This window comes from Carcharodon carcharias, chromosome 25 (genome assembly GCF_017639515.1).
Source record: "Carcharodon carcharias isolate sCarCar2 chromosome 25, sCarCar2.pri, whole genome shotgun sequence".
NCBI classification, from domain to species: Eukaryota; Metazoa; Chordata; class Chondrichthyes; order Lamniformes; family Lamnidae; genus Carcharodon; species Carcharodon carcharias.
This window is the reverse complement of record NC_054491.1, coordinates 15,526,716-15,541,283: the sequence shown is the minus strand read 5'-3', so window position 1 is coordinate 15,541,283 and position 14,568 is coordinate 15,526,716. Positions and strand designations below refer to the sequence as shown.

General features: G+C 40.7%; 1 protein-coding gene across 3 annotated transcripts in view; it reads right to left on the bottom strand.

The window, feature by feature from the left end:
* Positions 1–7,921: 7,921 nt before the first annotated feature.
* sik3 (SIK family kinase 3) overlaps positions 7,922–14,568 on the bottom strand; it is a 313,609-nt gene continuing 306,962 nt past the window's right edge. For all 3 annotated transcript variants that reach the window (XM_041174165.1, XM_041174167.1, XM_041174166.1), the window contains 2 exons: positions 13,037–13,241; positions 7,922–9,485 (listed from right to left, as the gene is read on the bottom strand). In XM_041174165.1, coding sequence (XP_041030099.1) covers positions 13,048–13,241 — 194 coding nt within the window. In that variant the 3' untranslated portion in view covers positions 7,922–9,485; positions 13,037–13,047. The remainder of the gene's footprint in view (positions 9,486–13,036; positions 13,242–14,568) is intronic.

The following is a 14,568-nucleotide window of genomic DNA, read 5'->3' as shown; positions in this document are numbered from 1 at the left end:
CTTTAATCCTGGCAGCATATGAAAACACTTTCATAATAGGCCTGGGAATCAATTCGCAAACGCTGATGCCCTTAGTCGTTTGCCTTTACAAGAAATTGATGAACACATCCTAATTCCACAGGAATTTGTTTTACTGTTAAATTTCTTCGATATATCGCCTGTGTGTACTTGACAGATCAGAGACAGGACAGGTTGGGACCCAGTCCTATCTCAAGTGGGGAGGTGGTGGTGTAGTGGTATTATCACTGGAGTAGTAATCCAGAGACCCAGGGTAAAGCTCTGTCATGGCAGATGGTGGAATTTGAATTCAATAAAAATTTGGATTTAAAAGTGTAATGATGACCATAGAACCATTGCCAATTGTTGTAGAAACCCATCTGGTTCACTAATGTCCTTTAAGGAAAGAAGTCTGTCATCCTTAACTGGTCTGGCCTACAAGTGACTCCAAAAGCACAGCAATTTGGTTGACTATTAAATGCCCTCTGCCATGGCCTAGCAAGCCACTCAATTGTAACAAACCACTACAAAGTCAAAAAAAAGGAATGAAACCAGATGAACCACCTATCACCCGGAAATGACAATGGCAATCTCAGCCCTGTTGACCCTGCAAAGTCCTCCTTACTAACATCTGGGGACTAGTGCAAAAATTGGGAGAGCTGTCAAGGAACAGCCTGACATAGTCATCCTCATGGAATCGTATCTTACAGATAATGTCCCAGCACCACCATCACCATCTCTGGGTATGTCTTGTCCCACTGGCAGGACAGACCCAGAAGAGATGGCGGCACAGTGATATACAGTCGGGAGGGAGTTGCCCTGGGAGTCTCCAACATTGACTCTGGATTCCATGAAATCTCATGGCATCAGGTAAAACATGGGCAAGGAAACCTCCTGCTGATTACCACATACTGCCCTCCCTCAGCTGATGAATCAGTGCTCCTTTGTGTTAAGCACCACTTGGAGGAAGCACTGAGGTGGCAAGGGCACAAAGTGTACTCAGGGTGGGGGACTTCAATGTCCATCGCCAAGAATGGCTCGGTAGCACAACTACTGACCAAGCTGGCTGAGTTCTAAATGACATAGCTGCTAGATTGGGTCTGCGGTAGGTGGTGAGGGAACCAACAAGAGGGAAAGACATATTTGACCTCATCCTCACCAACCTGCCTGCCGCAGATGCATCTGTCCATGACAGGATCAGCAGGAGTGACCACTGCACAGTTGTTGTGGAGACGAAGTCCTGACTTCACATTGAGGATACCCTCCATCGTGTTGTGTGGCACTATCACTGTGCTAAATGGGATAGATTTCAGACATATCTAGCAACTCAGGGCTGCCAATCCATGAGGCACTGTGGGCCATCAGCAGCAGCTGGATTGTACCCGAGCACAATCTGTAACCTCATGGCCCAGATATCCCCCACTCTACCATTACCATCAAGCCAGGGGATCAAACCTGGTTCAATGAAGCATGCGGGAGGACATGCCAGGAGCAGCACCAGGCATACCTAAAAATGAGGTGTCAAACTGGTGAAGCTATAACACAGGACTACTTGCGTGCCAAACAGCATAAGCAGCAAGTGATAGACAAAGCTAAGCAATCTCACAACAAAGATCATATCTAAGCTCTGCAGTCCTGCCACTTCCAGTCGTGAATGGTGGTGGACGATTAAATAACTCACTGGAGGAAGAGGTTCCACAAATATCCCCATCCTCAATGATGGAGGAGCCCAGCACATCAGTGTAAAAGATAAGGCTGAAACATTTGCAACAATCTTCAGCTAGAAGCGCCAAGTGGATGATCCATCTCGGCCTCCTCCGGAGGACCCCAGCATCACAGATGCCAGTCTTCAACCAATTCGATTCACTCCACGTGATATCAAGAAATGGCTGAGGTGCTGGATATTGCAAAGACCATGGGCTTTGACAATATTCCTGCAATACTACTGAAGACTTGTGCTGCAAAACTTGTCGCGCCCCTAGCCAAGCTGTTCCAGCACAACTACAACACTGGCATCTACCCGGCTATGTGGAAAATTGCCCAGGTATGTCCTGTACACAAAAAGCAGGCCAAACCCAACCCGGCCAATTACCACCCCATCAGTCTACTCTCAATCATCAATAAATTAATGGAAGGGATCATCAACAGTGCTATCAAGCAGCACTTGCTTAGCAATGACCTGCTCACTGACACCATTTGGGTTCCGCCAGGGTCACTCAGTTCTTGAACTCATTGCAGCCTTGGTTCAAGCATGGACAAAAGAGCTGAACCCAAGAAATGAGTCAAGAGTGACTGCCCTTGACATCAAAGCAGCATTTGACTGAGTGTGGCATCAAGGAACCCTAGCAAAACTGAAGTCAATGTGAATCAGGGTGAAAACTCTCTGCTGGTTGGAATCATACCTAGCACAAAGGAAGATGGTTGTGGTTGTTGAAAGTCAGTCTTCTCAGCTCCAGGACATCACTGCAGGAGTTCCTCAGGATCGTGTCCTTGGCCCAACCACCTTCAGCTGCTTCATCAATGACCTTCCTTCATCATAAGGTCAGAAGTGGGGATGTTCGCTGATGATTGCACAATGTTCAGCACCATTCGCAACTCCTCAGATACTGAAGCAGTCCATGTCCAAATGCAGCCAGAACCGGACAATATCCAGGCTTGGGCTGACAAGTGGCAAGTAACATTCACACCACACAAATGTTAAGCAATGACCATCTCCAACAAGATAGAATCCAATCATTGTCTCTTGATGTTCAATGGTATTACCACCACTGAATCCCCCACTATCAACATCCTGGGGGTTACCTTTGACCAGAAATTGAACTGGACTAGCCATACGTACTGTGGCTACAAGAGTAGGTCAGAGTCTAGGAATCCTGCAACGAGTAACTCACCTCCTCACTTCCAAAGCCCATCCACCGTCTACAAGGCACAAGTCAGGAGTATGATGGAATACTCCCCGCTTGCCTGGATGAGTGCAGCTCCCACGGCACTCAAGAAGCTGGACACTGTCCAGGTCAAAACAGCCCGCTTGATTGGCACCCCAACCACAAACAAACATTCACTCCCTTCACCACTGATGCACAGTGGCAGCAGTATGTACCACCTACAAGATGCACTGCAGGAACTGACCATGGCTCCTTAGATAGCACCTCCAAACACATGACTGCTACTATATAGAAAGACAAAGGCAGCAGACACATGGGAACACCACCACCTGCAAGTTCCCTTCCAACTCACTCACCATTCTGGCTTGGAAAGATATCGCTGTTCCTTCACTGTCGCTGGGTCAAAATCCTGGAAGCCCAAATCTGGTGAATGAATTTTTTAAAAAACGACGAGAACAAGTACTACATGGTTGGTCACAGGAGCCCTATCTGATGAAACCATACTTTAACAGAAGGAATGAAATAACCAGCCAGGGTGGCATCTTATTGTGTGGAGCACGAGTGATTGTTCCTCCAAAGGGAAGGGAGCCACTTTTGATTGAACTACACAGTGGCCGGTACAATTGAGAAGCTACGTCTGAGTTTTGCCATTCATGGACTATCAGAAGTAATCTTTTCCAATCATGGCAAGGCATTTACAAGTGCTGAGTTTCAACGGTTTGTCAGTCTCAACGGTATCACTCATGTGAAAACCACACTGTACACTCTTCCTCAAACGGACTGACCGAAAGGGTGGCTCAGACATTCCAGGCATGCATGAAAAAGTTAACTGGCAATTCCTTGGCAACCAAGTTAGCACACTTTTTTTTCATTACAGGACTACTCATACAACATCGGGTGTCACGCCTGCGGAGTTATTGTTGAAACTAGGTCTCAGGATGAGATTGAGCTTAATAATGCTGAATTTAGAGGGGTAGGTGGAAAGGAATCAGGGAAGCCAGAAAACTATACATGACTGGCATAGTCGTGAGAGGAAATTTACCATGGGAGAGGTGGTATATGTGAAGAACTTCGGTGAAGGACCTAAGTGGTTACCGGGTGAAATAAAAGCGGTGACTTGATGTCTATCTTACCACGTGGAGGTGGAAGGCTGGACCATCCGTGAACATGTGGACCATTTAAGGAAGAGAGAGACAAATCACCAAGATTTGGTCCTACTAGTGTTGATGACCGGGTCTGCATTTCCCTGGACTGCCATGTCTGATTTTCCTGTAAGCGTTGAGGATACAGAACTGCAAATGCCCACCGATGCACCTGATGTTCATGCAACTCCGGAAAAGCTTCCTAACAAAGAATCTGAAGTTGTGGAGCAGAGACTTTCCACACCTACCTGGAAGCCACCTGAAAGATTGAACTTGTAAATTCCTTACCCAGTGTAAATATTATGTTGTTTTGAAAAATATGTACTTGTAAATATATGTATAGCTGAGTTAAAGGGGAGGAATGTAGTAATTAGTTTTATTTAGTGTGCAATGTACCTTTGGGAATAATACTTTTTAAGGAAGATCACATGATCTGCAGTAACCAATAGGAGAGTAGCACAGGTTACCTCAGCAGTCAGTTTAGAGTTGGAGTTGAAAGCACACATCTAGATGCTGCTGAGTATATTGTAAATAAACTTAATATTTCCACCCAAGCAGTGTCTGCAGATCAACTCTATCATTAATAGTACAACTCGGCCACCCAACAGTGCTTCTGCTTTTTAATTTTGTCCCTGGCTGCTCATACTCCCTCAGCAGACCTATGTCATCCCCTTCATTCATGAGTTTTTCGGCTGTATAGTAAAAGTAAATTTTAAATCGGGGTCATATTATATTTTGGATGCCTGACTTAAATATGTTAACGAGGCATCCACTTGGATGCCCCAATATCCACTCCCCCGTTTAAAAAAGGCAGTGGGACATTGAACGTTTGTTAGGGATGTCTTCCCACATTCAGGACTTTAACCACCTCTCCTCCTTCCCACTAACTCTCTCACCCATTTTGGAAAGGACTTCAGTATTAAGGCCATGGTATATATCTACCATGTTTTTTTTCTCCTTTCCTACACACAAAAGTAATGCTTAAGGCAGTGTAAGTATGGCAATCTTGAAGTACATTTCTTTTTCGTTAAAGTTTTAATATTTGAAATGCCTTTTTATGGTTATAGTGAGAGTGTTGGATTATATGTAAATCCAACCTAATTTGACATTTGAAGAAATCAATATTACCAAATTAGCACATATGTACCCAAGTCTGGGGAACAGATGATGAGCATGTAGATTTAACACCAGAATCTGGTACATTTTGTGGGAAAAAAACCTAGCTCTACTCCCTTATCGGCTTCCATCCTTCTGTAGTTAACACACATCCTACAAAGGCAACTTCTTCCTTTTCTTGTGCATTGGACTTTGCCCAACTGGAGAAACCTTAAGAAAAAGGAGGGAACTTGACATAATGCATTGCATGTGAACAAGTACAATGTGGATTTGTATAATATCAAGTGCCTTCATGAGTTGAAAGGAAGGCAAATATCAGATTTATGTGAATTCTAGTCATAAGCTTAGTTCTATGAGCTAAGCTACATATATGAATCATAGGGCTGGCAATTTAGGAATGTTAATCAAAGTAAAATGCTGTTTTTTATGTTAGTTAACCTAGTTTTAACTTAATTCACAGAATTCACAAGAATCTGAGAATTGGCAGTTGTGATTAAAATCACTGCTACACAATTCATCTACATCCACACTAAAGATCTGGAAGGGAAAAATAGATTAGGATTCGAGCCAGTGTTCATAAAGTTTCCTACATAAACCGGTAGAGATTGCAAACAACTCTGCAGTGCACCTTTTTTGTTTAAGTAGGAGAGAAGTAGCAACATGAAGTGACATAGAATTCCTCTCTCACTTCAGCAATTATATGTCATGTCACTAAGGGGTAAATGCTAACCAGAGAGGTCACTTTTCCACAGGGAAGGTGGAGGATACCAACTAAACAATGGAAAATAAATCCAGTGATAGTTTTTCAAAAAAATTTCGAGAAAGATATTTAGTAAGTAGCCAATCAGCAGTAGCCTTTCAATGAGAAATGGTAATTGCATGACTGTGGATATGGCTGAATTTATGCCGTTTATACTTCTAAGGTATTCAAGTTCAATCATATAAAAAACAGCCATTTTAGTTTGATTAACATTCCTAAACTTGCCAGGCTTATGATTCAATTATGTAGCTTAGTTCATAGTTATGAGTTACTAGGATTTGCAGGTAAATAGGTATTTCAGGATTTGACATTCTGCCACATGTAATAATTAGCACACGGATTTTTAAAAAATTATTTCATGGGATAAGCGTGTTGCTGGCATGGCCAGCATTTATTGCCCATCCCTAATTGCCCTTGTGAAAGTGGTAGCGAGCTGCCTTCCGGAACCACTGCACTCCATGTGTTGTAAGTACAGTCACAGTGTTGTTAGAGAGGAAGTTCCAGGCTTTGACCCAGCGTCAGTGAAGGAACAGTGATACACTTCCAAGTCAGGAAGGTGTGTGACTTGGATGGGGATCCTGCAGGTAGTGGTGTTTCCATGAGCCTGTTGCCCTTGTTATTCCAAGCAGTAGAGGTCACAAGTTTGGAAGGTTCTATTGAAGGAGCTGCACCTGAAATGAAATTGCTCAATCAGCAAAACAAACTGCTTACACTGGAAGATGTTAAGGAATGAATGAATATATGTCTGTTCATCCTAATGTTGTGGTTAAGACACATTGTTGGAACAGGGTACTGTAAATGTTACTCAACTCACAATCCATGTTATATTTGACTAGTCTAAGTTGACCATAAAGAAAGTATGTATTTTCCTCAAATATGGAAAACACTGATGTCCCACCACTGTTATCCTTCGCTGTAATTAACTGTTCATTTTAATTTAAAATATAGCGATATTATACTTTTAACAAATTTCAAACTTTGGAAATCCAGAAACATATTGGGAAAACTTCCCATTTGTTAAAGAAAGTGACTATACTAAATAATTAAATGGTGATTTTTAAGTATAATATTTTCAATAGCAAAAAAAACCTTTCATTTGACTCAATAATTAATATTAGAAAACATGCACAATTCTGGATATTAATAGTATTTGCATAGCTTTGATCACTGCCAGTACTTAAATTCCAACTTTGATGTACATATCTACTGGATTCCTGGCTCACACCTCCCTTGTATCAGCCTGCTAATTCCTAATAGTTATTACTTTCTTTCTTGCTGTTCTTTTAAACTTGCCCAGTCAAATATGGCAATGGCAGAATGAGATTGTTTCTGAAGAATGAGAATTTTTTGCTGAGAGTTAGGGTGTATTACCATTTTGGAGTTCCACAATAAAACAAGAAGCTAGAATTAAGAAGGCAGGGGATACATTATATTAGAGATTTTATGAATGTTTAAGCGTTTTGAGAACATATGGCACTATATAAATTCAAGTCCAAAATTTTCTAGTGGCCATTGATTATAAAATGCAGTAGCAACAAATCTCTTAAATTGTCACAAAGCATTAACTGTTTGGATATATTTTATCCATCATCATAACACTTTTACCCAACAACATAGATCAATGTAAGTGGATATTGCACTTGTTCCAAATTAAAGTACTAGTTTTTCATTGTGCCTGCAGTAAAGGTAACCAACTGCTAATGTTGAGCTTTGGACCAATATCCTTAAGTATCAAATGCACATATTTTTACCACAACACATTTCGGCAGATCATTTTAAGGTACAATATTGCATTATGGTGTGGTGCAAATGCACCTGAAAGATCAACAATCCATTATTATGCCTACTGACTTCCTAGTCTAACAAACCTATTGGTGTCAGTGCAGAAGAATCAATAGCCTATCTACTTTATGCCTATGCCCAATAAAATATTGCAGAGGTAATATACTGTAAAAGCAAAGAGAAGGGAACTTAGGAAAGTGCTTACTATTAACTAAATAAGTAACATTTGTTACATTTGATCAAATTACATAGGTTTTATTTGTCATGATCCCACTTTCCAACTAAATTACTAGTTGCAAGTGACCCACACAATGTACTAGATCACTGAACCTTTTGTCCAACATAAACAAGAAAAAAATACTTCTCAACATTTCCGAAACAGAAATAGCAAAGTATATTAATATACATTCAACATATACTGCGTATTGATTACTACAATACAAAGCAACATTAAAAATGTGTTACAAATGAGAGATGGCACTGCATTTCAGTTCTGATTTTTTTTCCTTAGATTGGCAGTTGACTCTCCCATAAATACAGTGTCATGTAAACAAAGAAAAGATACATACAATAAAAGCTTTCAGTGTTTCCTTGGTACCTTCCCGTTAAACAGCTGAATGTCAAGTTTTTGACGTTTTTTCATCAAATAAATGGAACAAAAAATATACAAATGACAGAAGTTGGACAGATGTGTAGTTTAGAAGCAGATAAATGGGTGATATTTAAATTTTCATCAGGTCTAAAAATTCTCTGTCCGGAGCTACTTTTTTAAAACCATGATTATTAAAATCACAGTTAAACACTGCTTGACTGGCTTAGTTGTAGTCTTTCTTTCCGTACGTGCAAATTCCTTTCGAAGTTCTGCTTCTTCCTCTTTGTGAAGCAGCTAAATCTTTCAACGTAAATTTCATTTTCTGATCAGTTTTAGAGTTCAGAAAGAAGCCCGAAACCTGGTCTTTGGGCAGGTTCTGGGTGTATTAATATATATAAAAAAATGGCATGACATAGAAACATAATACGCACTGTGAAATTTCAAAGGGCTAACATTAACAAATTTCACCTGGCACAAGGAAACAAGTCACATTACAATGCCATAAAAAGGGAAAATACTTTAACAAAGGTGCAAGTTACAATTCAAATATAACAAAATCATCTATTTTGACAATTTCTTTTTAACACACGGTTTATTTAATTGATATCTTAAGGTAACTTAACAGGTTCTATGTGGATGGGAAATAAAAACCATAAAAGCTAACTTGCTTTTAAAAAATGGCCGTACGCTTTTTTTGGTAAATGATGCAGAAATTAACATGAGAAAGAAAGCACAATGACAAACACTGGAAAATAAAACTTAGGAAAACAAAGCATATTGCACCACTGTTAGGCAAAAATCAAAAATGGAGGAGTATCAGAGGGACAGCAAGCAGTCTTATTGCTCACAGAGTAAATTAGGCCTCAGGGCGCATGCTGCACTGCTCAGTTACTCTCCCTGGATAAAGTGACATCACAGGGCTTGGAGGGGTTTTGTTTCTGCAGGGTAAGGCCAGGGCGAAAGGGCTTGACGCACGAGGATGTCTGGGAGTCATGGCTGTTTGCTTTTTCTCTTTTTGTAATTTTGAAAACTTCAGTCTTCTCTTCTCCTCATGACTGGTACTGACAGGTGTGGCAAGTAGCACAACCCCTCAACTGACAGCAGACAAGTCACGATATTGTGCTGGAAAGAAATACAATGAAGTTTTGGCGTGATGCTGCTAGATACTGTTGGCAAAATGGACCTTTCACCTCAAAGCTGGACACACTCATCTGTGGAAGAACAAAAAAAAACCTAGTGGTTAGTTTGCAATTTTTCAATTTGCTAACTGTAATTTGTGTCCTAGCTCCCTTGATAGCTCAATGAGTAGCACAGAGTGGCAAGGTTCCAGGTTCGATCGCTAGTCCATGGAAAGTTAGCTGGAGCCCTAAACTAAGTAGTACTGGCTTGCAAGTGGCAGAACGAAAATCAGTCAGTGGCCCTGCTGTTATCATTGTCCACTGATCGTCGTAAATGCGTGTGAACATGAAAGCAGAATTAGGATCGAGAATGCTGTAATAAAAAATAGCTAGCCAACAAAGCTTACAGGTAAATAATAGCTAGGTAGATCTGGAGAGTAAGCTGCATGTCTGTCAACAAGGAGCCAATGACTTCAACAGAGGAGAAGAGTGGAGAAGCTCTAAATCTATAATATTTTCCTCAGGATTCAATAGAAGTTCTATCTATAAATGGATTTTTAAACATTTATTGTTCATTCCTAATTTCCCTGAGGAGATGGGTGAACTTTCTTCTATTAGGTATTTATTTACCTAGAAGTAAATGGGCAACAAAGCTGAAGTCTTTGCCTGCAGTGCTATTTTAAATTAATCCTGTAGTACAGTATCGAAAAAGATACAGAACACCTATCAATAAATTATCCCAAATCCAATGCATTCTCAATTTTGTAATCTTAAATTTGTATTATTAAATCTAGAGGTCATCTTGATGGTCAAATCACACTTGGACTTTTAAGGTCAGCTCTGACTGCCATGCTGTAAATAGGATATACAGCTGTTGGAGAGAAGCAATAATGATCCAAGTAGAAGAATTTGAGGAAAGATTAAGGGGGATTTAATGGTATTAGCCATGGCTCAATGGGAAGCATTCTTGTCTCCGAGCCTGAAGGTTGTAGGTTCAAGTACTACTCCAGAGACTTGAGCACAAAAATCTAAGACTGACATTCTGATCCATAACTAACTGCACCAGATTGGTATTCAGGGAGATACTGCACTGTCGGAGGCGCTGTCTTTCAGATGAGAATTTAAAACTGAGGTCCCACATGTTCTCTTGCGTGTATGTAAAAGATTCTATGACATTATTTCAGAGAAGAGCAGGTGAGTTATCCTTGGTGTCCTAGCAATATTTCTCCCTCATTAATAACACTAAGGTAGAATCTGGTCATTGCAATATTGCTGTTTTGGAAGATTGCTGTGTGCAAATTGGCTGCCACATTTCCTGCATTACAACGATGACTACAAATTCAAGAGTACTTCATTGCCTCTAAAGTGCTCTGTGACATCTGAGGAAACGAAAGTTGCTCTATGAATGCAAGTCTTTATTTCCTTTAATCAAGATATATAAATTATTAAATAGATAACATGAATGTAGAATACTGAGGTTAGTTGGACCAACTGGATAACACAACATAATTTTAAATTATGGAAAAGCAAAATAGATCTTAGAAGAAATGTTTCATCTCAGGATGCTGGCTGGCAGAGTCCTAGGGCTTTGAGTTCACCTACAACATTTCAATTAGCCCCACTGAGAGTGATCTCGAACCATATTCTTTAGAGTAGCAAGTACAACACTGGACACTAACATGAACATTCAATAAAAGAGTGAACACAAAAGCACAACATTGTTTCTTCCACAATAAAGAAAAGTCCCTAACTCCCCTGTAAACATCAATGTTTGCCAATCATGAGGCATGCTAGTACATTTAGCTCTCTGGCTAACCTAACCTCAACAAGTAATAATGATGCACACACAAACAAAGTGAAACCAATGTAATGTAAAATATTTACAAGTGAATTTTAAATTTGAAAACATTGTGTCACCTTTGTACTCTCAATATGTCTTAAATTAATGGCAATGAAGTAGGGCAGGAAAGTTGTGGCCGTGATGCAGAGTGTCCCTGTTTGTCCAGAAGTCTCTATTAAAGCCTGCCAGTACCTGCTGCATTGTCAGCTGATGCAGGTTTCACCAATGTAAAGCTTCTCACGCCGCGTGATCGCATATGTCTCCTGTGCCATCGCCGGTACTTTAAATTTTAATTGGAATCACGTGGGAACCAACAAAAATGCAAGAGCGCGCCGTCAGGAACAGCATGCTACAGTTAATGTTCCACCCACAGTGTCTACATTTTTTCTTTCAATTTTTCTTTCTATCCTGAAGATACTGTCCCAAGTAGCTCTCTACTACTTCTTGAAGTTGTTCTTCACAGGCAGGGCTGGACAATAAGTGGTAGCAAACTATTTTAACCATGGACAGCATCAAAGCTAAGCTTAAACTGTCCCCAACTGACATTCACATACTCAAGCTTTCCATTAAGAGTCACAGGATAGCAATCAAGTGTTGATTTTGTTTCAAAGCCCTAGCACAGAAGCCCAATGTTAAATACAGCACCCTTTTTGCTGTCTCATCCAGTTCACCCTAACTCAGCAGAGTTAAACTTGGGACCTTCCAGGTGATAATGGCTTCACTTCACATTGGACAGTCAAACTACCCACTGAGCCTCAGGGAATCACAGATCTCTTGTTTTTATATAACTGGAGATCTTATTGAAAAACATTCAGTATAAGCATTTTAGTCCTTGCTACAAAATATTGCAAGGCACTTAACTTCTAACCAGGCAAGCTGATACAAGGGTTGATATTTTGCTTGACTATATGACGACTCTATTTTATGTTAGTATGGTAACTGAAGTGTTCTTATTTGTAACCTATATTTGCATTCAAACAGAATAGGCTGCATTTTGTCAAAAGCTTTGGGGCCTTGATGTCAGGACCAAATAGGCCGTGAGAGAGCTGGCAGTGAGTCCAGCGCTGAAATCTTCCAGGAGGCAGCCATAGTGGACAGGCTCTCGACGCTGCTGGCCCAATCAGAGGGCTGGCAGCTCTGGAGAGTCGGCAGCCCCACCAGGTCAGGTGGGCACTGCTGAAGCAGGTCAAGGACCGTGAGGGCAGCCCAACATGGAGGTGCCCTCCCTAGGCAGAACAGTAGTGTGGAAATAAACAAAATTTAGGGTGGAGGTCCTTAGATGGAGGGTAAATCCCAAGATGCAGGGATACCCCTGCGATTGCGGCTATTAATGCTCCAGGTCTCTTCAATGGGACATGGCGCCTCATAGAGCCCCCTGCGCAGGAAGGATGCCGACATTGAGCTGGTGGCCTTCCCGGGGGGGGGGGGGGGGGGGGGTGCGCGCGCGCGTGCGGTTCTGCTCTGCCGATGGCAAAAATAGGTCGAGGCTGCAAATTTACTCCTGATTGGGCCAACTCTGTCCCCCACCCCACCCACCGCTCTATATTCCTGGCTCTTCACCTCCAAGTCTGCCATCACAAGGCCAGGAAAACTCAGCCAATGCCTCTTGTACTCATACTTTAGTTTTATAGGTATAACTTTATTGTACAAGTAATACTGTTTTCTACACATATTTACTTTGATGATAAAAATGCCACTGCAACCTATGAGAAATAGAAGAAAAACCCTTGCACAATAAAACTACTACAACTATAGACAAGCCAAATACACATATTCTCCCTAGAACAGTAGTACTGAAGCTCACCTCTGTATCCACTACACTCCAGCTTGCTCCATTCCAAAGGCCAAATCAGGATGTTTGTAGGTGAGAAGTTTGTTGTCAAATGGTGGATTCAGTTCTTTCAGGATGTCAGTGAAACATTTGGTGGTGGTGTAGCAAGAACTGTTTGAATGTGGTGAACCCTCTCCTGGATTTGGATCAGCAGAACTCTGTGAACTTTCATTACATTCTGAAAGACCATTTAAGAATCAAACAAGAGAGTAATTTAAAAAGGTGTTTGCACTCAAACTTTTACACTGTTGTGTTTCACATAGGTCACTGTCAGCTACAGTGCAGGCCAGAAAAACAGAATTCCAGAATTTTTATCAGTGTTTTGGTTATAACATCTCTCGATTCCAGCTCATTATCAAATCTACCAGTTTATGAGGGATTAGCTAAATCAAACTCTGTTTATGTTACAGAATTTCAGGATTTTAATCAATATTTCTGGGGTCAAATACCACAGATCCACCCATGTTCTAGTGAAAAACCATAAGCCCAGTTACCTTAACAAACATCTATTCTAAAGGCTCATCAAAAAATACATTTTCATTTTTATTTAAAAAGGACTGCTTCTTATATTTCAATTGAAGTTTTTCTTTGATGAGAATAGGCAACCTGATTTTGTTCCTTTCCTGCATTCTATCAGGTCATACACTTTCTAATTCTTTTTCTGGCTGGATTTTAAAACACAATAAACTGTAATCCCATTAAGACATTGGAGGACTGCCAGCCAGTCACAATATACAACTTGCATTTCACCCAAGTGGGATGAAAAGAGACCAGACACCCAAACCCCACCCCGGGGAGCTTGAAAGACCCCATCTTCTGTTGACTTTCACATATCCTGATCGGTTTCTGAGACATCAAAATGCAATTACCTGTTCTAGAAAACAATGACCACAGCAGACATGGATTAATCAAATTTCTCTGGAAAATACAGCCAGCAGGACCTTAAGAACTATTTACCAAGCCAGAGAGGTCAGAGATCAGAATGTTGTACTGAAAGGCTGCAAAAAGGCTGTTTTTTTTTCTCTCTCTCTCTGAAGTATTATGTCAGAATTTGCAAAGTAACCATCCTAAGAGAAATCTATTGCAAACTGAGGAATTTGGGAATAAAACGTGTAAATGCGCTCCATACAACTACAGCCAAAAAGACAACTGAACAAAACGGCCGCAACGTGGAATCACTGCAGCCAAAGGACAGTTAACTGCATATTCCTTTGTTTTTCTTATTCACGAACTGGGAAAATCTTTCAGCTTATCCTCTTATTCTACCATCTGTACTAGTGTACGTGTGGAGAATTGGGGAATGTTCAGGACACATGAATAGTGGTTGTGATTGGTCTAGCTTTATTTTATTTTTAAATTCGGGAAGTAGTATCAATAAACTCAGCTTATTCTTTGCTTAAACTCAAAAAATCTGTTTAGTTATTTATAATCTGAAAGCGTACACAGTGGGACTCCTGCAGTACTGGCAAACCACATCCTCCCTAAGTTCATAAAAAATCCTGACA